Source organism: Polypterus senegalus, chromosome 3 (assembly GCF_016835505.1).
Source record: "Polypterus senegalus isolate Bchr_013 chromosome 3, ASM1683550v1, whole genome shotgun sequence".
NCBI lineage: Eukaryota > Metazoa > Chordata > Cladistia > Polypteriformes > Polypteridae > Polypterus > Polypterus senegalus.
Window position 1 is genome coordinate 215699639 of NC_053156.1, and position 25565 is coordinate 215725203.

General features: G+C 36.8%; 1 protein-coding gene across 1 annotated transcript in view; it reads left to right on the forward strand.

The window, feature by feature from the left end:
* The window catches only part of prkg3 (protein kinase cGMP-dependent 3), a 158621-nt gene that overhangs the window by 49546 nt on the left and 83510 nt on the right, over positions 1–25565 (forward strand). The window contains exons 3-8 of the mRNA XM_039748434.1: positions 523–585; positions 6310–6439; positions 8671–8837; positions 12414–12527; positions 16723–16828; positions 21797–21860. Of these exons, the coding sequence (XP_039604368.1) occupies positions 523–585; positions 6310–6439; positions 8671–8837; positions 12414–12527; positions 16723–16828; positions 21797–21860 (644 nt within the window). The remainder of the gene's footprint in view (positions 1–522; positions 586–6309; positions 6440–8670; positions 8838–12413; positions 12528–16722; positions 16829–21796; positions 21861–25565) is intronic.

The following is a 25565-nucleotide window of genomic DNA, read 5'->3' on the forward strand; positions in this document are numbered from 1 at the left end:
ACTCATTACGAAAACGTGTGTGTGTGTGTATGGAGCACTCCACTCTGCTCATGCACAACCACAGGAGTGGGTGTGAATTTTACGGAAGATGTAGAAGCTAATACAAATGTGACTTGGGGGGATGGCAGATGCATGTCACTTCTTTTCAACCGAGGCAGACAAATTCAGCTTTGTGGTACATGCAAGTTGTACATTTACACAATACGCTACCATACGTTTGCCTGAGACAGGATCCAGTCTGTCCCACTCAATTTGTGCCACAGCTGCATTCCACTACATGTTTGACTTGGACAAGATATGACCCTTAGCTGATGCCTTTGCAAGTTCAACAACATAATAAAACTGCAAGGGAGTCTTTGGGTTGTTTTTTGTCCCGAAGACCACATGCAGGTAGTCTTGTATAAATGAAGAAAAAATATTTAAAGCTTTAGAAAAAACAGACAATAACACCATAAATCTATTGTTCTTTAAATAAGGAGTGAATAAATTCTGATTACATTGTGTTTGTCTATTTTGCCTTAGAGAATCTACTAACAGAGAAGGACAACATGATCAAAGAACTACAGACCAGGCTTGGAGCTTTAGGTAAGTATGCAACGCAGGTCAAAAACAAGTTATGTATTAATGTTAAAGATAAGTGAAAAAGAACATTCTCTGATTTGCTACTGCTACATTTGAAGGCATTTAAAAAAACAATTTTTTCATGGCCATGTGTCAGGTTGGCTCCAGCAGCCTTACACAACTTGTACCCGGAACCATCGATAACATGACCGGGATGAACCAGGTAAATTATACAGTAACACTACCATCAAGAATAAGGTGAAAAAGTGCTTTAGTGCTTTTATTACAAAACCAAAGTATTTAAACATCCAATAAATAAATATTCCCCAAAAATAGGTGTCATCCGTGAAAGTTAAAATCCATAATAAAATAAATAAATGTTCCATTGAAAATTGAAAATTACAGATGAAAACATTAATCTACCCAGCTCACCCTACAGATATATCAGCTATAGGAGACATCACCATCTGGAGTCACAACCTCCGGCTGTCACCATCACTGTCTTCTTCGGTGTCTGCCATGACATTCTTAGCCAGTCCCTTCCTCTCTGGCCGTTCTGGCACCTACTGGATCCCTAGGAGGGCTCCTTTTTGTCTCCCACTTCTTCTACTGCTCAGAGGGAGACAATCAACCCCTGGAGCATTGATCGCTCACTCCTCCATGGGTCTACCAAACCACCTACTGGCTTGGGCAGGCCCAGTTCTGTCTTCTTCCTCTTCATTCCTTTTCACGTTTTTTTCTTTCACTCTTTTTTTTCGCCTGTTTACTACCCAAGGTGCCTTGATTGCAATCCTTCCACAGCTGACCAATTAAATAATTAGTGTGACTCCATACACACACCCACAGAGCCCAAGTCGGGCAGATTTTTAAAAACTTGCACTGCCAAGGACCTCTATTTCATCACACCATGTGAATAATATTTCCTTTTACGTTATTATTTGTTCATGTCATTTTTGTTGGTGACATCATTTCATTGCCGTTGTGTGCACATGCAATGTTACATGATTGCTGAGTGCATGATACACATCATGGCTGACCAACAGGCAAAAATGTCACTGTGTTTCTTTATTTGAAGCATTCCCTCACTTATCATACCACCCCTTTACTTTCTAAGTTATGGCTAGAACTGGTCATGCGCCTTATAGTTTTATGATTAGCAGCTCATTTTTGCTTGCATTTGAAATCTATAAAGATATGTAAGAAAAAATTAACCTTTAGGTATCAGATGAATTCACAGATTTGATGGCCTGAGGTGTTTAAACTGGTCAATTTTTATATATGTATATATATATACTATATATATATATATATATATATATATATATATATATATATATATATATATATATATATATATATATATATATATATATATATATATATATATATATATATATATATATATATATATATAAAGTGCACATTTTTTTCCACATTTGCTTATGTTACAGCCTTATTCCAAAATGGATTAAGTTCATTTTTTTCCTCAGAATTCTACACACAACTCCCCATAATGACAACGTGAAAAAAGTTTACTTGAGATTTTTGCAAATTTATTCAAAATAAAAAAACTGAGAAATCACATGTACATAAGTATTCACAGCCTTTGCTCAATACTTTGTCGATGCACCTTTGGCAGCAATTACAGCCTCAAGTCTTTTTGAATATGATGCCACAAGCTTGGCACACCTATCCTTGGCCAGTTTCGCCCATTCCTCTTTGCAGCACCTCTCAAGCTCCATCAGGTTGGGAAGTGCCGGTGCACAGCCATTTTAAGATCTCTCCAGAGATGTTCAATCGGATTCAAGTCTGGGCTCTGGCTGGGCCACTCAAGGACATTCACAGAGTTGTCCTGAAGCCACTCCTTTGATATCTTGGCTGTGTGCTTAGGGTCGTTGTCCTGCTGAAAGATGAATCGTCGCCCCAGTCTGAGGTCAAGAGCGCTCTGGAGCAGGTTTTCATCCAGGATGTCTCTGTACATTGCTGCCGTCATCTTTCCCTTTATCCTGACTAGTCTCCCAGTTCCTGCCTCTGAAAAACATCCCCACAGCATGATGCTGCCACCACCATGCTTCACTGTAGGAATGGTATTGACCTGGTGAAGAGCGGTGCCTGGTTTCCTCCAAACGTGACACCTGGCATTCACACCAAAGAGTTCAATCTTTGTCTCATCAGATCAGAGAAGTTTGTTTCTCATGGTCTAAGAGTCCTTCAGGTGCCTTTTGACAAACTCCAAGCGGGCTGCCATGTGCCTTTTACTAAGGAGTGGCTTCCATCTGGCCACTCTACTATACAGGCCTGATTGGTAGATTGCTGCAGAGATGGTTGTCCTTCTGGAAGGTTCTCCTCTCTCCACAGAGGACCTCTGGAGCTCTGACAGAGTGACCATCGGGTTCTTGGTCACCTCCCTGACTAAGGCCTTTCTCCTCCAATCGCTCAGGTTTCGAACTACTTCCACTTACAGATGATGGAGGCCACTGTGCTCATTGGGACCTTCAAAGCAGCAGAAATTTTTCTGTAACCTTCCCCAGATTTGTGCCTCAAGACAATCCTGTCTCGGAGGTCTACAGACAATTCCTTTGACTTCATGCTTGGTTTGTGTTCTGACATGAACTGTCAAATGTGGGAACTTATATAGACAGGTGTGTGCCTTTCCAAATCATGTCCAATCAACTGAATTTACCACAGGGGGACTCCAATTAAGCTGCCGAAACATCTCAAGGATGATCAGGGGAAACAGGATGCACCTGAGCTCAATTTTGAGCTTCATGGCAAAGACTGTGAATACTTATGTACATGTGCTTTCTCAATTTTTTATTTTTAATAAATTTGCAAAAATCTCAAGTAAACTTTTTTCACGTTGTCATTATGGGGTGTTGTGTGTAGAATTCTGAGGAAAAAATGAATTTAATCTATTTTGGAATAAGGCTGTAACATAACAAAATGTGGAAAAAGTGATGCGCTGTGAATACTTTCCGGATGCACTGTATATATATATATATATATATATATATATATATATATATATATATATATATATATATATATAAATATACATAGTGGATGCTAGGGGTCGCTGTTGCCCTGTTGAACCCACCAGACAGACATCCAGACCCACGTGTAAAAGCACAAGAAGATTTTAATTATATTCTTCAGTAATAGTGCACTAAGCACTGCACACTCCACAATTCTTCAATAAATCAATAATCACAATAATAATAATCAATCACAATCCTCCACTCCCAGCAGCTCTGTCCTCTACCTCCGGGTCAATCTGCTGGTGTTTTCCACAATCCTTTTAAAGTCACTGAACCGTAATGCATTCCGTCTCCGGGTCAAACGCCTTCTTCAGGTGTCCTGGAAGTACTGCAGGTTTCCATCCTCGCAACTCCTAAGTACGTCCGGGTTAACGTCACCATTATAATCCCTGGGTTCTTGGTGAGCTCCCCTTGGCGGCACCCACGGCACCCAACAGGGCTGAAGAGCCGGACTCCATGTCCCATGCTGCCCTGCAGGAATCCGGGGAACCATTTCCGTCCAGTTCCGGCCACACTGTAACACCGGCCATCCATCACAATATATACATACTGTATACAGTATAGGGTGGTCCAGATCTAATTATGCAATTTTCATTATGCTATAACTTATTAAGTTTATTACATAGAAAATCACTTTCATCGAACTGACGACATGAAGAATTGTCTTTGTGCCAAACTGGAATCATCCCCGCATAAATCAAAGTCATCCAGATGATCTGGATCTGCATTATTAGATCTGGACCACCCTGTGTATACATACTGTATATATATATATATATATATATATATATATATATATATATATATATATATATAGAAAATGCAGAACATTTTTAAAGTCACAACAGAGACAACGACGTGTTGGAGCAAGGCGATTGTCTGGAATAATGGATAAAGGAGTAGTTTGATTATTTAAAAAAAGATACAACTAGCTACTAGTTCATAGCAATAAACTTGAATACAGTGCACTGCAAAAAACACATATGCAAAAACTAGACAAAAAACTTTAAATGGGAGTTGTTTTATTTATAACTAGCAGTGTGTATTTAATCATTGAATTCACTTGGCCCTCCTACAAGCCAAGAACTTAAGCTATCGGATGAATCAAGTGTGTGTACTTTCTCCTGCAATGGCAAGACAGAGATTGTGAGTAAACTTCACTAAGAAAGAGTTTAAATAATCACAAAGAATGAACATTGCACTAAAAAACCTTAAGAATTGTAAATGAAAGAAAATATTGAAATATATTCTTATATGAGTCAGATTATATTTTGTGTTATTTCCATACTTCTGACAAAACCAGAAGTTACTGGTTTAGAGTAACTGGTTTAAAAATATTATTGGGTACAGATGTTAATGTGCATAAATTGCAGCATCCCATTATTTCTTTCTTCTGCTTCAAACACTGATTTGAGTGACAATATTATTACTCATGCTGCTACTCCTACAACAACTACTACACAGCTTAATGATTGATCTCAACTATTACAACTGCTCCCCAACTTAATAATTGATCTGAGCTACAACAACTGCTCTTAAACTTGATGATCAATCTTAAATACTACAACTGCTACTCAACTTGATGATTGATCTCAACTATTGTAACTACTCCATAACATGATGCTTAATCTCAAGTATTATAAGTATTCCTCAACTTAATGATTGATCTCAACAACAAAACTATTCCTAAACTTGATGATTGGTCTCAGGTGGTACAACTACTACTCAACTTAACAATTGATCTCACCTATTACAACTACTCCACAACTTGATGATTGATCTCAACTACAACAACTACTACTAAACTTGTTTAATTTCAACGATTACAACAACTACCTAACTTGATGATTGATCTATTTTAAACTTGGCTATGACTGCACTCCTTCTTGTATTATTTCGTTAGTCTCCATCACTCAGTTGTAAGGGGGTCTGTCTTTGGCTTTTATTGAAAAAATCCAGATGGTCTTGACACATATTAGTTTCAGATTTGCATGTATTTATTTATTTACTTTAATTATGTACTTACTTTATTTATCTGTATCTATGTATTATGGTGTTCTGTAAACTAATAAATATTTTATTGTTGGGTTTGTGCTCATCATCATATCTTATCACGCCTGCCATATCCAGGTAAGAGCAGCATCATTAGCATCCTTAAGATCTTCATCAGTACATGTAGGGCCTCGGGAACATTCTATGTAAAATGTGGTCCATTGTTTGGGTGGGCTCACCACAGGGACATTCAGCGCTTGTTGTGAAGCCCCATCTAAATAGGTTGTCCCTTGTTTTGCCCACCTTTGACTGAGCTCGGTTAAGCGCAACCCAATCTATACCAGAGAAGGATGTTCCATTGGGTAGATGCTCTTGAGATGTAGGAAGAGCTTCACTGGGGGCATGTAGCAAACCTTCTCGTGGTGCCCCTGTTAATCTGCCCTACCAGACAGAGACCAATTGCTACACTACACAGTCCACTGCATTCATCCAGGGGTGGTAAAAAAGGGTTTATGCTTATCAATACAAAACACACATATGTGCTATAATAAAATTGGTGTAAACGAGACAGAGAGAAGAGATACAAAAAAGTAAGCAGAGGCAGTGTGCATGATATACATTTGTTATTTTGTGCGTTATAGACCGACACTGTAAATTAACTTCACAGTGTGACCTTTTCAGTTAGGTTTCCTATTATTTGTTTATTTATGATCCTCAGAAATCTCATGTAATCGTTCAAGTTCGGACAGCGATCAACTAGGAAGGATTAGCCGCACCACGGCTATCGCACCTGAACCTTCACCAGAAGACTGGGACATATCTCTGAAAATCATTCATAAGTCTGCAAGGTAAAAAGATATTTTTATTGAATCCTTCTCAAACACAAAGATGTCATATGTTGGGTAATAAAGGTGGTGGAAAAGAACAGTTTACAGTAATTAAATGGAAAGCACTAAAAGCTGCCTTTTAAACAACATGCAGTGAATTAATTTGTCTGTTTGTTTTAATCAAATTGGCACATATATAAGAACACAGAAATTAGCGGCAACCTAATATGCAGTATATCACTAGGAATATTTATTTAACATACTAAGCCTTCATATGTAATCTGACCAAAGGACCACAGAGAAATCAGTCTTAATTGATGTTAACTGTTTCAGCTTTGCAATAAATGAACTTATGATACCAACCAATTTTAGGCTGAGGTACACAGCATTTAGGACAGTTATTATTTTTATAGGCAGTTTTAATATTGTTACTCTTTGATTTACTTTCTTCACTTATTTGCATTAATGACATCAGGTTATTTGGGGCTTTTCTCTTCAACCTCTGCAGTTATTTAAAGTCAATAGCGTATTCTTCCTAATCAGTTTTATTTGTTAACACCCAGAATGCAACAATATTTCATTGAATTTTTGTATTTGCGATGTGTGACTTTGTGATTTTATTTTATTATGCTGAACCTCCTGGGTACAATACACAGTAGTATATGAAGTGGTTCTCAAATGACCAACTATTTTAAATAAAAGTTAAACAAACCAAATACATTACAGTAGCAAACACTCTACATTCCCATGGCACTCCAGTAGATGCTATTGTAATATATATAATGATAATGATATATATAGCAAAATGATATCACAATAAAAATATGTTGAGAAAAATGAAGGTGTGTTGCAGAGAAAAAAGTGTTAGAGAAGTATAATTATTTAAATGCACTTCGTTCTTCCAATATGCCGTTAGAGGATATCTCTTTGTCTTTCATACATAATACTTTAATAGAGCAAATGATGAATACAGTACTTGTATTTGAAGTTTATACAGAGGTCTGTAGAGGCACATATACTGTATGAAGAAATAAGTTTCCTTTTACTGAAGTAACCTGAGGGGCTGTTGACAAACTGTCTCTGAGAAGTCTACACATAGGTGTACTTCAGGAAGAACAAAGGCGCTTACACTCCACTCCAAATCAAAGCTCCAGGTTCCTGGGCATCCAGGTCACTGATTGCTATCCATAGTCTGTCAACACTACCTGCATCCTCAGAAAGTTTTAGCAAATGCTTTTTTCCTGATAAGACTAAAGAGTTTTGGAGAGGAAGCAAAATCCTGGTGATCTTCTACCACTGCACTATTGAAAGTATCCTGACCAGATACATCACAATGTTGTTTGGTCTCCTGACTTGCCAGGATTGCATGCTCCTCCAAAGGAACATCCATATTGCTTCTAAAATCATTGGAGCAGACCTACCACAGTTTCATACCATCTACTCCACCCGGTGTGTGAGTAGGGCTGGAGCCACCATCTCTGATTGCCAGCTTATCCTCTATTTTCACTTCTTTTTTCTGGTATCTGCTAGCAGAGCCTCACTGAACTCTTGGTAATGTGTTCTTACCTGACATTTACTGTACTTAGTGGTTTATGTGTAATTCTGCTGTATATGTACTGCCATCTTCACATTTTTTGTGCTATTGTTAAACTGTGTGGTCCATATGTCTGTATAGTTTTGCACTATGTACATCAGGCCATTCTCCTGCTACTCTTATTTTTTGTGTTTAATTATTTATTTAAATATCAACTTATTGTCTTAGTGATTGTATATACCTGTATATATTCCTGCAAACCCCCACCAAAGCAATCGTGGCACATGAATTTCATTATACTGTCACAGCATAAAAGAAAACAAAGATCTAATCTGATCTAATCTAATTGTCCAATCAACCATTAATTTCCTGATCCCATTTCTTTCAATTCAGTTTTATGGTACAAGGCAGGAGATAACCCTGGATTAGATGCCAGTCCATTGCATTCATACTCACTTTTATGGGGATAATTTGAAGTCACCAATGTAGGAGGAATCCAAAATGCCTACAGAAAGGTCCATGCAAATAAAAGAGACAATAGTTGAACTCCATAGAAACTGAAATTGATTTGAAACCAGTTTCAGATCAGTGTGAGGAAGTAGTACAAACCGCTAAGCTTTCCTGATTTCCGGCTTCATACTGTTCTATTGCATTATTTAGTAAATTATTTTTCCTTAACACATTGTATGCATAAATTCTCCTTTTAATTATTTTACAGTGAAAGAAGTCTGATTATTAAGGCTATTCAACAGAATGACTTCCTGAACCGCCTGGATGAGGAACAAATTAACATGATGGTGGAGTGTTTATCCTGGGATGAATGCAACCAGGGCAAAGTCATCATCAGAGAGGGTTCAGAAGGAGACACCTTATATATTGTAGCAGGTAAAAAATAAATGTCTTTTTATAAAGTTCATCCTTAAAATGTGTTTTTATTACATGATTCATCCTAGTCAGGATCCCAGGGAAGTTGCAGTCTAATGAATTTAGTTTAGTTTAGTATACATTGATACTTTTTACTTTTTATTATTAGTAAACAACATATTATTAATGATTACTATTTTCATTAACATTAAGAAAATTAGTTTCTACCTTCATTGCTATGTGTGTCCAAAATGTATTATTTTTAGTTGTTTCTAAATCTGAAACTTGTACTGTATCTGTAATTGTAGCTGAAAGGTTTATTTACTGTACTTACTTATTAAGAGAGTTAATATAATCAGTCAAAAACACACACATCAACACTAAAAATGAGTCTCATTTTATCACTGTATGTGCAATACTAGATTTATTCTCAACTAGACAATATCTACCAGAACCATCTCCTTCATGTACCATAGCCAATGACAACACGGTTTTTGCCATTATGGTTTTCGCCATCCATTTTGATGAATCATTGGTTAAGTGCATCTAAGCAAACGAAAGAAGTAAAAGGCCTCTAAGGTAACTAAAAGAAAGAATTAAGTGGTGGATTGAGAAAAAGAAGCAGGAGGTGTGAAATATGTGGAAGCATGACCATGCAGTGTGTGGTAAAAGTGTTGTGAGAAACCCAATCCAATGCACAGTCTGGTAGGAGAGGGCACATACAAATTTAGCAGCGTGAAAGGAAGACTGCTAGTGGCAAGTATGACCCTTGTTTGTAGAAAGTGCACGACCAGGGTACAAAATACAGAAGTAGAAAATGTAAATTTGTATGGCAGTAAAGAAGATGTTTTGAAGAAATTAGGGAAATTTTGCTACTTAGGTGACATACTGAGTGCAGACAAAGGTGCAGGCGCAGCAGTGATATTGAGGGTGAGAGATGCATGGAAGAAACTGCAGAAGCTGTCCCAAAATTCTGAGTCCTAAAAGAGTCAGTCCAGGATTGATAAATTAAAAGCTGTTTAAGAAGAAAGCTGTGTAGGAGTGAGATATGGGGTATCAAAGCAGAACATGAAGTAAAGCTGTCAGGAATGGAGTTTGGAATAATGACAAGAATGTGCAGAGTGTCATGAAGTAAGAGAAAGATGAATGCAGTGTTATTGGAAGACTTGATGTGGAGGTAATAGATATTGTGCTGTGAAGAAACAGACTAATGTGGTTTAGGCATTTTGATTGAAAGGCAAAGGATGACTAGAGGAAAAGGTGAACCATAACAGAGGTGGAGGGAATGGCTAAAGAAGATAGGGTTACAGGAGGGGGCCAGATGTTAGGAAAAGAATGGGTGTCAGCTCAAAGGATCCCTAGAGCCATAGAACATGAAGGAAAAAGATTTGTAGGCAAACTACAGTAGCTAACCTGGGTAAACCTGGAAAATCACCATTAAAGCAGTGGTGATGGTGATGAGCCTCTATCACACTAGCATTTCAAATTAATTTTTTTCAACCCAAGTACCAGGGAAACTATGTTTAATGAAAGCTGATTAATGTCATACATGTAATTTTCTTAATAAATGGTTTGCATAGCCTTAAGAAGATTGATAAGTTATATGTGTGCCATAATACATGTACATCATAAAAGGTCTATAAATTAACAATCACCAATTGTTATTAGCACACTTAAAAAGAGCTTGCTCTGTATGTTCTTAGTAATTATTGCCTGAATACCTGAAAACTAGACATTAAATGTAAATGAGTCTATTTGTATTTTATGTGAAGTAGAGTGCAGTCAGGAGTGGAAATGCTCTTAATAGGCACAATACAAGTGTTGTAGCGTAAGATGCCATCATGGAAGGTGTCCTTGAAGAAGCAGCTGGTGTACTTTGGCTTGTTGTAAAATAAAAGACACACAAATGATAAAGATTTGGAGCACTGGAGGAATACCCCATTTAATTTGCCATAAATCATAATATTCAGCTGGGAAAGGAAATTATTGTATAATTATCATTTTAATTTGCATTCACTACATCCTTGTTTCTTTAACCCATCCTTCCATGTGACATTGTATGTTGGCCTGGAATTACCAGATGAGTTTACATTTACCCAGCGATGGACTGGTGCCCAGTCTAGGTATTGTTCCTTTGCCTGCTCCAGCAGGCACTAGCTTTCCTGCAACCCTACTCAGGATAAAGCGCAAGTTTAAAAGATGGATGAATGGACATTGCTGGTTGTTGCTTTTCAGTGGCATTTCATTGGCTGCTGATTACTTGATTGGCGATAGTGGATTGGGCAAAAGAGACTTTAGTTATTGACCACAACTGTTTCCACTATCTATTGCCCTGCATCTTCATAGCAGACTCCACAAATCACTCACCAAGCTCCAGTGTGTAATATTATGTACATGGGCCGTTGCTGACATGGGGCATTAATGAGTATCCTAAGCAACGACACCTCAGAGTTGGGGAACAGAAAAATACTGGAGGCACATGGAACATAACATGAGTTACCCTAGGATCCAGCAAAGCTTTAAACAAAAACAAGGGGTCACGACTGCAAGGACAACTAGGGCAGCTAGGTGGACGTTCCCAGGAGTTTCACAGAACAATCGTGATTTCAGATGATTTTGGGGATTCACCCTGGCATGATTTGGACTGTTCCTTAAAAGCATATTTTGATGCAATGTTGTTTCATGTACCAAATAGGAAAATGTTTTGACTGGTGAGAGGAAGAAAGGACAAGGTTAGGAGAAAGACTTATTAGAATTGAATTAAAGGAATGGTGAGAGAGGCACTCTGGGTTCCTAGTCTTGTATTACCTAGGTCCTGAGGGGCAGCTAGGATTTTATTTTTGACACATTAGATCATATTATTTTAATACTTTTCCCCTTGTGTTATTCTTTTTTTATAAGTGAAAACAGTTTTAATTACTTAAAATTCATCCTGGTTTGATAGACATGTCAAGAGTGTTCTCTATCATTCACAATGTAAGTAAAACATTTGAGCTATGATCACCACTACAAGCCCCAATATACTTCCCACCAATCCAATCCATACCATTTTATTAACCAAGTTAATCCCAGCATGGATTAACCCAAGAAGATGTTTCAAACTGGAGTATATGGAATTGTATCTACAATTCAAGAAACATGGGTTACAACCTGCATTGCAGCAAGTGTGAAATGAGCTTTGTGCTAGTTTTTGTCTCAGATCATCGCAGAACCTTTGTGCATATAACGCATTTAATATTTTGTATTTTAAAGTTTTACATTTATTTACTTTTAGTATATTATTTATGTTTTCCCAAACTGCACGACTCCTAACCTACTATAATAATTGAAGCATTACACAATTAAATGAGTAACCATTCAATCTTCTATCATAATCATATACATTTTTCTCACTTATGAATTTCATCTATTTCTTAACCAATCCTAAATGCTTAGGATTAAGAACTAATTAAGAATTATTGTCCAAAAGCAGAAGGAAGATCATCTAGTTGCAGTTAAATTCTTGGACCGAATGTTCATTATTGTTGAATTTATTTTGTTAACCCATTCCATTTTATTTATTTTGTTCATGTGTTTTATGATGTTGCATTATTTCAGATGGTGAGCTCAATGTTACTCAAGCTGGTCGTTATCTACGCACTTTAACACGGGGGGATGTTTTTGGAGAACTAGCTATCCTCTACAATTGCAAACGTACAGCCACTGTTACAGGTAAAATACTGTATACATGTGTGTGTCGTCTGTGGTTTTCTGTTGCATTTTCTACTGATTTATTTCCTTTGCTTAAACTAAAACAAATTGCTAAATAAAGCTTTGACATATAAATGAAAGCTGTTGCAAAAACCACCATGAATAAATAAATCCTCTTTCCATTGAATAAGTAAATCCTCTTTCCATTTTAATGTCATTCAGAAAAGTCCTAAACATAAATAAATTGGAGTCAATTTTCTATTTATCAATTTTAAAATATTTTGTTGCTATGTTTTTAAGGATGTCTTTCTTAAAGCAAGTTATATCAAATTGTTAAAACCATATCAAATTGTCTCTAAACAACTTTGGTCCCATTTTCTGCCTCATGTGTGGTTGATGTTATTATTACTAGATGATATGAACATGTTGTTCTGACCAAAAGTGTAATCATCAGAAGTAATCCAGGTGAATTGAAGTTAAGAATCAAGTGGCAGAGACATTAGGGACATTTCCAAATGGAAGTCAGACATACAGTATTTAGAATCAAAACACCAAAGGTCAGTAGATTATCACATTTGTTTTAGAATAGTTCACTAAATTCATATTGATCAACCAAACTAGAATCATAACCAAGACTTTTTTAAAGGCTTTGTCACTGCATGTCATTCCTTTGTTTTACAACAAAGTTTGGATGCTATTTATTGTGGGTGGTCATCTTTTATAACATAGCGGCCATGATGTCATGAGACACATAGCACATGCATCACATGCATAGCAACCAAGTAGTATCACAGCAACCAAAAGCTCAAAAATGACAGTGTCCATAGAAACCACCACGCAAAATGTAGGCTCCCATAAAAACAGAAATACACAATGGGAATGTTTCCAGGAAAAAAACATTAAAATATAAAAAATAATAACAGCTTGATATAAGAAACATAAGATGGAATCCTGAATTTCACAGTGTCTGAACCTTGAGCAATTGAAAGGAAGACCTAGTAAGATACTAGCACTTGAGCATACAAGTAAATGAAGATTCCTAGTTTCAATTTTAAATTAGACTAGGGGATTCTGCCCCCTGCTTGCTTCGCTCACCACCCCCGGGTATCGGTTACCGGATGTATAATTTAAAGCGATTGTTATTTTCATGGGAATTGTTACATATGCATAATAGAGGTAACTATTGCAGCGAGTAATTGACCATAGTAAAAAATAGTAAAACGTAATAAATTGAAAGAAATATATGTTTCATGTTGCGTTAGAGGTTTTTGTTGAGTTAAACGGTTTTGTTCTGTTTGGCTTTGAAATTAACACACAAATACTTTTTAAAATTACATTTTTATGGTAACACTTCGGTTTTCATAAACGACCTAAAATGAGGAAAACATAAAAGTGTATAAGAGCTGAGAGAGCAGGAAGTGTGTCTGACAAAAGCATTCACACAAATGGGAGGTGAGAGAGCAGGAACTGTGTCTGACATAAGCATTCACACGAAAGAAAGATGATTAGACCGTGTGTGTGGTTGAATATGGTTAACAGGAGGATCTCCTAGCAAAAGTCTCATCTCGCGAGAGTGCAGGACTTGAAAAGATCTCCTAGCAAACGAATGAGTATTGAGTGCGCAGGAACTGTGTCTGACAAAAGCATTCACACGAATGAGAGGTGATTGGACCGTGTGTGTGTCACGCGGGATTTTAAATTATCTCTTGGCAAAAAGTCTCATCTCAAGTTTTTGACTGGACCGTGTGCGTGTCACGCGGGACTTTAAATTATTTCTTGGCAAAAAGTCTCATCTCACACAGGACTTTAAATTATCTCTTGGCAAAAATTTTCGTCTCAAGATTTCCTTTTATAATAGAGAATTTGACTTTGTCTTTGATTTTGTCCATTAACTTTAATGATTGCGCCTATGACTTAAGGCGCTTTTCCACTGCATAGTACGGCACAGTACGGTTCAGTACAGCTCACCTTGGTTCGGCTCAGTTCGGCTCGGTTTGCGTTTCGACTGCAGTTTAGTACCGCGTTAGAGTGGGCGGGATTATTCACGTGTCGTTATAGTTGCGCCGCCTCTACTGCCGTGACACCGTGGAACTTTTACAATAACATGTAGACAACGACAACACTTTAGCTCGACGACGCGCAAGGGTAAGCATCTAAAAAAAGCACATCACTAGCTAACTTTTATCACTGTTGCAAAGCATAAAATGAACTTAACTGCCAGTGTAACATTAAAATGCTGATTCTGTATATTACAGATCTTCCACATTTTGCAAAAAGTCGCAACAGACCATCTGTTTGGACATTTAACCGTGCTTCAGAGTGGTGGGATGTGATTGTTCCCGGTTTTACAAACACTCAGTGGCTGGAGAACTTTCGAAAGTCTGAAGAAACATTCATCCACTTATGCAACAAACTGCGTCCAGCGATGGAGAGACGAGACACAAACTTCCGCGTGTGTGTACTTAAAAGAAAAGAATAGCCAGTGAGGCAGTAATGACGATTTTCTCCGGCCAATCAGTGACCAGCAGAGTTTACACGTCACGTTTTGGTAACGGTTCGGCGTGCTTGGAACCTCGGCTGAGGTGGTACTAAAAAAAGGACCAGGTACCAGATACTGTTCCCAGTGGAAAACCCCCAAAAAGTGAGCTGAACTGAACCGTGTCGTGGCGTACTATGCAGTGGAAAAGCGCCAATAGTGTACTGACTCTTGGAAATTACTAGGATAATTCTCCTGTTTTGCCATTTGCCACAATATTTGTCGAACAGGACTTTTAAACTGTCCCTTTGGTTACAAAAGCTAACTCACCTTGGATCTGCCATAACTACAAGAAAGCTTTCCTTTGTTGAAAGTCGAGTGCAGATAAGAAAAGACAAACAAGGTCAGAGTGTTGGGGCACCTTTCGACAAACCCCATATAATTGAATGATTTTTATATAACAAAAAAGCATGTAAAATGCAAAATAAGTCTTCTCAGACAAGAGTCTCTGCCAATGACCAGCAAAGATGCTGATTCTTCTGGTTATGATATAATTGGGCAGGAAGAGGTGGACCCAGGTGGTCATACCCCGGAAGTGATGTCAAGGCTGGAGAGCTGTCAATCTTCCTGTCTGCAGAAGTAAAAAAAGAGGAGTCATTATCACACAGCGCCAACTTAGATCAGCGAAGAATTACCATCATCAAAACCCTTCAACTGTCTCCAATGTGCATGCACGTGACAGTGCTTAACTTTATAATGATTTAATACACTGTTGATAATAAATATTAGGAGATTGGGTTAATGATGTAATGAAACAGTGTTTCACTCACACATAATGTTTTAATTTGTCATATGTAATATGATTATTTTCTGTCTGTTTTGAAATTTTCTAAGAGAAAAATTCACTTTCTACTAGGAGGATTGTGGCTGGGAAATAAAGGAAGCCAAAGGGAGTAGACAGAATATGAGATAAATTGGAAAGCTAAGCAATCTGTTAAAGATATAGTTAAATTTAGCAAAAATGCTGCAATGACCAACATAAAAAACTATTCAAACAAGCCCTAAAAGATTTCTTTTAGAAGACAAAGCACTTAGTCGTTTATCACAAAGTCAGGCTAACAATCACATTGCACAATCATCTTAAAATAAAGTGATGCCATGATGTCACACTCAACAATGCTACCATTACCCTGGCAGCAATGCCGTAGTTTTGATAAACAATAGTACTACCAGCATGTCAGTAAAATCAGTAAAATGCAACCGCTAGGCAAAATATTACTAAAAAATAGTGTCTGATAAAAATCACTGTCATAATCATAAAATCAATAAAAATGAAAAGTATGAATTCTAATAACAGAATAATTTCCTAAACTGAAAATACATGTGTACAAACCCTAAATTACGACACTGTCATATTTCTTCACGTCATCCATCCATCCATCCATTATCCAACCCGCTATATCCTAACTACAGGGTCATGGGGGTCTGCTGGAGTCAATCCCAGCCAACACAGGATGCAAGGCAGCAAACCAACCCCGGGCAGGGAGACAGCCCGCTGCAGTTCTTTACATCAATACTATTTTAATATATAGTATGACATATGCCCAGCATCTCACTTGATAAAGAGGTAAACCATTTCCTGCATGATGTACAAGTAACTCAGTGGTGTCATACTGTAGGTCTTAGCGATTCATTTGAAAACATTCTTAGTCTTGGTTACTTTTCTTTACCTCCAAACAGCTGTCACACATGTCCAGATATGGTGTATCGAAAGGCAAACCTACCGATCTATAATGACAAACAAGTCCAAAAGAAAACGGGAGCAAATTATGGGATTTCTAAAAAAGTAAGTTCTTTAATTGCTTAATCCTGATTTGGAAAAATATACCTTTAGTTTAACAAGTTGAGGCGTAGTCAAGGCAGTGTGAAGAGAGCACCACGTCCTCAATGGGTGGATGCTTTATGTGATATTTAAATGATATTGCAAAATATTCATATAGGGAAAGTCAGGGTGAGAAAGAACAACAGCATATAGAATTGCACATATGGAATGCTCATATTATAAGTGGACTTTGTATTCAGTACAATGTATGAGCAGTAAGTGAACTGTAATATAAGATGGCAAAGTGATTAGCTTTTAATTGCTGAAGAAGAAGATCAAGAATGATTTATTTATTGTTTCTTAGCAGGTCCTTTTAATGCATGGCTATGCAGTTAGCATATTTCTTTATATTGTGTTTGTTATCAATGTAAATGGTATAATCATTTTTTCTGCTAATTAATATATGTACCCAGCAAAATCTCCAAGTGTTAAATGAACTTTTATAGTGTTAAATTAATCCCTAAAAGTTGAAAAACTGTTTTCCTATGTATTCTTTTAAGTGTTAATTTAACACTGGTGATTTTGCTGGGTAATATTACCTTGTACCTAATACTACCTTGCTGTAATTGACTTTTTTAGACTATGGGCCCTTCCTTTATTTTATACTGTATCTCACTGATGACACAATTTCACAATTTTGAATCCTGTGCATATAACAAAGCTACTCAACATGCTGAGATTAATGCAGTGAATATTTAGATAATGGTAAATGCACATCTGAAACTCCAGTTTGGAGAACCGGCCTACTGAATGGTCAATACTGAATCAGGCTGATGTGTTTTTAAAACAATAAAAACTGTCAGTGAATCAATTATTATCCAACCTGCTATATCCTAACACAGGGTCATGGGGGTCTGCTGGAGCAAATCCCAGCCAACACAGCGCGCAAGGCAGGAACAAACCCCCGGACAGGGGGCCAGGCCTCCGCAGGGCACACACACACACCCACACCAAGCACACACTAAGGACAATTTAGGATCGCCAATGCACCAAACCTGCATGTCTTTAGACTGTGGGAGAAACCAGAGCACCAGGAGGAAACCCACGCAGACACGGAGAGAACATGCAAATTCCACGCAGGGAGGACCCGGGAAGTGAACCAATAAAAACTACTTTCATTATAATACTATATTTTAGCGTGCAAGCACTTGTGCCATTTATTCCATCTCCATGGCTCAGCAAGCTTTAGATATTTTTTGTATTTATTTATCCCTGTCTGATTTTGCACATGGCCAAGCATTTGATACTTGGTCTTGAGAAACCTCAAGAGTAAAGGTTAAAGTTTTCAGTACTGAAAGAAAAGGAAAACTAATTCACAATGAAGACAGACTGTTAATTCAAAATATTGTGTACTAACTTTCACTACATGGAACTGCCCAGGCTTCTTATATTTAGAACATCAGCATTTGTGGGAATGTGAAAATGAAACGATAACAATTCCAATTAATTCAGTTATAATTAATTTACAAATTCATATATTGTATGATTTTATTCTGCTATAGTAAGTACAAACATATATTGTTGCAACATGTCTAATTAATTAATGTAATGTTTTGTGATATACAATATTTTTGTCTTTCCCCTCTAAAATGTAAATGTACAGTATAAATGTCTTGGTCTGCCCACTCCGGAGCAAGCAACATATAGCTGATCATACGGAAAGAATGGGCTTCATAAGTTAATGCCTGCAACCCTCTGTGACAGTTTTTGACCTGTATTTATAGTCATAGCTAATGCAAGGCATGCTGGGTATTGTAGCTGTTTAAAATCAAAAGGCATGTCAGTGGGCATCAGAGGAATGTGTGGAATGAACACATTTTACTAGCGCCAATTAAAAAGTGTCACTTCTAACAAAAAATAAGTAGTTACCCTCAATTGAGTGCCTACATTTTTCACGTGGAAAAATATTGATCAACCATATTGGATCTGCCATCTTGAATTTCAAAAAAAAAACAATTCCAGATTTGTAATCAACATCCAGAAATAACCCAGGTCGTGATGCTGGTCAGAATCGGTTAATAAGGAAGCAATACCTACATTTATTGTGTGTCAAGTGGATGAAATCAGGGGACAGGATGTGTATTCTTTGCATGAGGAAGTATTTTTTACTTAAATATGTTATTAAATAATTCAATAAGGAGTTGTGTAAGCATGCAAGTATATTTACAAAAAGCATTTAAACACACAACTTAAATTTATACACAGAAACATGTAGGCATACAAGTTGTTTCTCCATTTTCTCATCCTTCTTTTGTGCTAAGAGCTGTAAGCACCATGGCCCTGTCCAATATTTCAGCCTTCTTTCTAATGTCAGAAGGATGTGCTATGGTGACTTGTGCCTTCCTATTGACGACTTAAATACGCCCTTCTGGTACTTGCTGTTTTGGCTCATAAAAACTGGTTCATGCATTAACCAGCTGAGTGCTAACATTCTTAATTTGTTCGTGTTCTCTTAATGAATTTTATAATGAAATTAGCTGCAAAAGAACCTGAGGACTAACTTTTGAAGGTGATTTAATCTCAGATCTAACATCTGTAACTTCCTGAGTTTATAGTGAGGGGTTTTCATGTAAACATGTAGCTGTATTAGTACCTCTGATGTCAGCAGTACCAATAAGAGCTATAAATAAGATTGATTCTATCAGAACAGATATTACCAGCCCAAAATGACGGTCAACTTGACATTCTGTATGAATTAATTAATTCATTTAGTTTATCACAAATAATCAATTATTTTAATCCACTTATTCATTTGTATGCATTTTCAGCTGGCTATGAGTTAAACAGATTTTAATTTTCAAAGCACCCAGTCACACTACAGCCTTGCATCTCCTAACCAAAGGCAAAACGCGAAGGTGGACCATTAATCTGAGTCCAAATTATTGAGTTTGGTCTAAACATTTTATCTTTATGATATAAATTGCTGTAATAATTTAGTTACCTTGACCAGCTATCATGTGCAAAGCTTTGGTTTACCTTGTATATGGGTATACAAAGCAATACAAAATAGTCACTGTTTATCTATAACTAGTGTGTGCTTTATAATAAAACCTCAGAGTCTAAGATGCTTAACTTAACATGAGTTACATTTAATTCAAAGTCTAACTATACAATAATAGTTACCATACTGCGATACTCAACCACAGAGGCTGCATTTAAGTCAAGTGGCTTTGTTGTCATACCATCCATACATAATATTGCAGCATACAGTGGCACAAAATAACATTACCCAGGACCAAAGTGCAACATATACATAAACACAGGGCAAGTACAAGACAGGTCAAGAACTATCCTATCCTATAATAGATAAATAAATAATTAATTATAAATAATAAGTAAGTGAATAGATAGTAATAATTTGAAATGAATATTGATAAATAGATAATAACAGTAAAACTAATAATAAAAAACAAAAGTAGTTGTACTCCCTCCCAACTCCGGCTCAGCTTGCTGATATTCCCAGAGTCCTTTTATAGTCCATGACCTGGAAGTATTCCTTGTCCGGGTCAAATGCCATATCCTCCTTCGTCAAGTATCCCGGAAGTACTGCGGGCTTCCGTCCTCGTGACTTTGAAGTACATCGGGGCTGCAGTAATAATGTAAATCCCCAGGTTCTTTGTGAGCACCCCCTGGCGGCACCCACGGCATCCAACAGGGCTTAGGAAACGGACTCCATATCCCATGATGCCCTGAGGGAATCCGGGGAGCCGTTGACGTCCAGGGGAGCTGCCATCTAGCGTCCCTAGGGATGTAGTGCCCTGAAAAGGCTCCTCTTTCTCCTTTTTTCTGCTGAGGGATGTCCCAGCCAGAATGAAACGCCGGGTGTCCATCATAAAACATTACTCCACAATTCTTCCCTATTTTTAGCCAATTGTTTAATTTTGCAAGATTTTTTTCACTCATTTGAGTGTCAGGTGACCCTTACTTGATGAAGTGTAATTTGTTTCAATTAACCTATGCCACACAATACCACCAGGAAAATATAGTGCTGCACATGATCTGAGAAAATTAAAGCTACTCAAGTCGGTCCCTGACCATACTATGGTCATACATCTTTAAGAAATATTTTTATATCAGGTTGAATATCATATCATATACCACACAATGTGAAATGCTCATCCTCCTTATAAATTTTGTAAATTAAAAAAAAAAATTGAGAATAATATGTCTTCTTATATTATTCATGTATTTTTACTCCTTTCTGACTCTTTAAGATTTGAATAGAGAAAATACACAGATTAATATACATACTTCAGGCTTTTTATATTGTGAGTTTTGTTGAGTCCACTAATTTGCATTTAAGATAATACCATACATCACCTTTTAAGGTTAATTGTGTCAGCAAGCTAAAAAAATATCTATAATCAAATCATATCATGCTAGGGACCCTAAAGCAAAAGCAGAGTAAAAACCTGTGGAAATATACAATGTGGAGACATTTCTCATGCTCAACCACTAAACACAAGGGGATATAAAAAGTGGAAAGAGCAGCACTACTGCCTTACAAACCTTAATAGCCTTTTTGTTAATTTATTGGCATATCTAGATGGGAATTATTTGATTCCACTGAAAAAAAATTAGAGTTGTGTGATGCTCCAATACAGCAACTAACAAACAGCACTTTGACTGACAGTAGAAAAGTGAATTGAATTTCCTAAATAACTGCTGAATAGTCAAGTGTAAGACAAATTAATTCCTCTTAGATTGTTGTAGTTTTGTTTGTTTTGTATAGTTTTTAGTTTATGACAATTAAATGCACAATTTTTGAATCATTGTTGTGAAATGACTTTTAAATACACAAAAACTAAGTTAAGGCTAAGTGACACAAACATTCCCTAAAAGAGTAGAGCACTGAACTTGGTGAAGGGTGCATAATTTAATAAAAGGCAAGCTTCATGTCTGTTTTAAGTTATGAATTTCTGTTTTCAACAGGGCAAAGACCCTGAAAGGTCTCAATGACACTCAGCTCTCAAAGATAATCGACTCAATGGAGGAGGTATGTGTGTCTTTTTCTGTTTCTATAAACAAATAACACAATCATGCCGTATGTTTTCTTGTAGTTCAGACAACTTTTTTTGGTAACACTGGTGACACTTTATGGAGAATGGCAACACACCCAAAATTTGCAAGCAAGTGAATCTCTGATAGATAACATGGTGGAACAGTGGTTAGAGATTCCTGGGATCTAAAGCAGGTCCATTTACTGACTATGTGGACTTTGTTTGTGCCACATATACCTGCATGAAATTGCTTTGGATGCATCTCTGTCCCACCACTTCCCATAGATATGTGTCTCCAAGTGTGCCAGGTTGCATTAATGAGTGAATCTGCCTTGCAATGGCCTGGTGCCTCATCTAGAGTTGTCTTCTAGCCCACGAAAGCATTGTAAATTAATGAATGAATAAATAAAATATGAACAAATTCTGAAACTGTAATCCAGCTATGCAAGTTGTTAATAGCCACTTTCAGTATAAATGCAAAGAGTCCACATGCAAAATACAAGGCTAACCAATAGCTACCCCACACCACAGGGCCACTCATCATTCCTTTTAGCGCTTAAGTAAATTACATTGAAAACATCCTGAAAACAATGCACATCAATCAAATTCTTAATCATACTGTATAAAATAGAATAGAACAGAAATCTTTGTCATTATACAGTACATGCATACAATAAAACATGGTATGCTATCTCTCATAAAAGCAGCATAAAGATTATACATAATGATTGAAAAAGCAGTATAATTATACATACGTGCATACATATTCATATATAGAGCTGTTGCTATAGTTTTTTTGTGAATGCGAGTGTCTCTAGGACTTCCTCCAGAGAGAACAAAAAGCATTAAATAAATTAAGGCTGGCAAATCAAATACCACCACAAAGTACTTGCTTCTTTTGATATGGTTTCAAATTTAATTTATTGTCATCTTTGGAGTATAATAATAATAATAATAACTTTATTTATATAACACCTTATAATACATTTACATGCAACTCAAGGTTCTTTCCAAAGATTAATTAACAAAAACAATTAAGATATACCATAGGTAGTTGGATGTTATCATTAATTAATATTACGATAATTTCTAATAAATGTACGCATACTAAATAGAAAACCACCCTGTGGATTGTTAAACATTTTAGTGCAAAACAAACCTACCTCTTATCAGAACCAAGCTCATATTGCTTTCTAGTTAAAAACCTTATACACAAAGATATAAAATGGTAAGAGAACAACCTGATTTATATGTGACGAGGATGGACAGGATTAGAAATGAGGACATTAGAAGGTCAGCTCAGGTTGGACGGTTGGGAGACAAAATCAGGGAGGCAAGATTTTGTTGGTTTAGACATGTGCAGAGGAGAGATGCTGAGTATATTGGGAAAATGATGTCAAAGATAGAGCTGCCAGGTAAAAGGTAAGGAGGAAGGCCTAAGAGGATGTTTATGGATGTGGAGAGAGATGACATGCAGGTGCTGGGTGTCACAGAGTAAGGTGTAGAGGACAGGAAGATATGGAAGAAGATGATCCACTAGGGCGAACCCTAATGGGAGCAGCCAAAAGAAGAACAAGAAGATATCTACATTTGACTTAGGCATGTGCACATGGCACAACATTAAGTAGAGAAAGTTTGAAGTTATTAAGTTCAATGAAAAGATACAAAAGCAAATAAAACAGTCCAGAACTGTTTGGGTTGATTAAGGATACAAATAGAGTTCTTGATTCTGAATGTGATTAATTGACCAGCAGGCAAGGAGGAGAAGAAAACAATAAATTCACTAGGATGGGGGCAATAGGAGAAAAATAAAACGTCTGGCAGGCTACAGAGAGAAGAAGATAGAAGCAAGCAAATCATATAGTTAAGTCTGATGTTATCAGTTTCTGCATTGTAGAAGTCAGAATAACCTAGGCCAGCTGGTCACCCACCCTCCACTGGGCACAGCTGATACAGTTGTCAATAAAGGTTTCCAATGCCACCTCATTTCCTCCAGTACCCCAGGTGACTGCAGAATAGAGAGCTTTAAGCAGTTATGGGTTCATAAAATATCACAGGATGGAAAAAAAAAACAAAAAAACAGAAAAAGCATTGGATTAATGCCAGGTACATATTTATACATCAAATAGTTAAGCTTATCATCAGATCACTGTGATAAAAAAATGTGTTTTTTGAAGTTTTTTGCAATCTTCCACATATTTATTCTGGCATATTTCTATTGCTAAATAATTTCAGATTTTAGGTGCATAAGAACATAAAGCTGCCTCACCAGTTCTTTAATGCTTAGATCTTGGAATAACCAGTAAACCAGTATTTGCAGATCTAAGATTGTGATTCGATACATAAGGAAACAGGCGTTCTGCAATGTAGGAAAAGGCAAGATTGTATAGAGCCTTATATACAAGTAGACATATTTTAAAATCGATTCTAAAGGACAATGGCAATCAATGTAAAATATTAATATTGGGGATACATGCTCACATTTTTTCTTTTTGGTTAAAATTCTTGCTGCTGCATTCGGGACAAGCTATAGCCGATTTATGTCCTTCTTGGGTATTCTAGATAGAGAGTGTTGCAGTAATCGGCTAAATATATATGCATGTATTCATTTTTCATCATCTTTAAATGTTATAAGAGATCGCACCCGTGCAATGTTTCTTAGATGGAAGAAATCAGTTTTGGTAAAATTATTAATATGTGATCTGAAATTATGGTCAGAGACAATAATAATACCTAAATTCTTGACCTCTGGTTTGATTCGCAGGATCAGATGATTAATTTTATTTCTAAGAATCTCACTTTGTTTATTACTGTCAATAACTATCAATTCTGTTTTTTCCTTGTTTAGTTTAAGGAAATTCCTATTCATCCATTCTGTTATACTAGTAAGGCTCTAGATTAAAAAGTTTAGAGCTCTGGGTCATCAGGCACAATGGATAAATCAAGGTGTGTGTCATCAGCATAGCTATGGTAATTTACATTGGATTTTGAAATAATCTGCCCTAATGGAAGCATGTAGAGTGAAAATAATAATGGTCCCAAAATTGATCCCTGCCATACGCCATATAGAATATCATGTATTTTGGATGCACGATCTCCATAACTGACAAAGAATTTCCTTCCATTTATATATGATTTAAACCAGCCTAAGGCAGTCCCTGAAAGCCCTAATCACTGGCTAAGGCAGTTTATAAGAATATAATGATCAATAGTATTGAATGCTGTGCTCAAATCTAGCAAAACAAGTACAGATTTCTATTTGCATCTGCATTAATTTGCAAATCATTTACTACTGTATCTTGACTAGAACTGTTTCAGTACTATGATCTGATCTAAACCCTGACTCATACTTACCAAAAATAAAATTTGTATTCATATAATCACTTAACTGCCAAAAAACTACTTTTTCTAGTATGTTTTGGGTTACTTTTTATTTACCTTATTAGGTACTGAATTTTTAATTTCTTAATGGTCTGCATTTTCTGTGTTGTGGTGGATGGCACACATCCCAGCTGGGATGGGGCAAGGAATAATACTCGACCCAACCAAGAGGCCAGTGTGATCCAAGAACAGGAGGAGACAACCTGTCAGAACTACATGCTCCCCCCGATATGCTTGATTGCCGCATCCTTGAACTAGGATTCCCACCCAGACACCCGCAGGGTATGCTGGGTACTGTAATCCTTCGGGGCAGCCCTGTT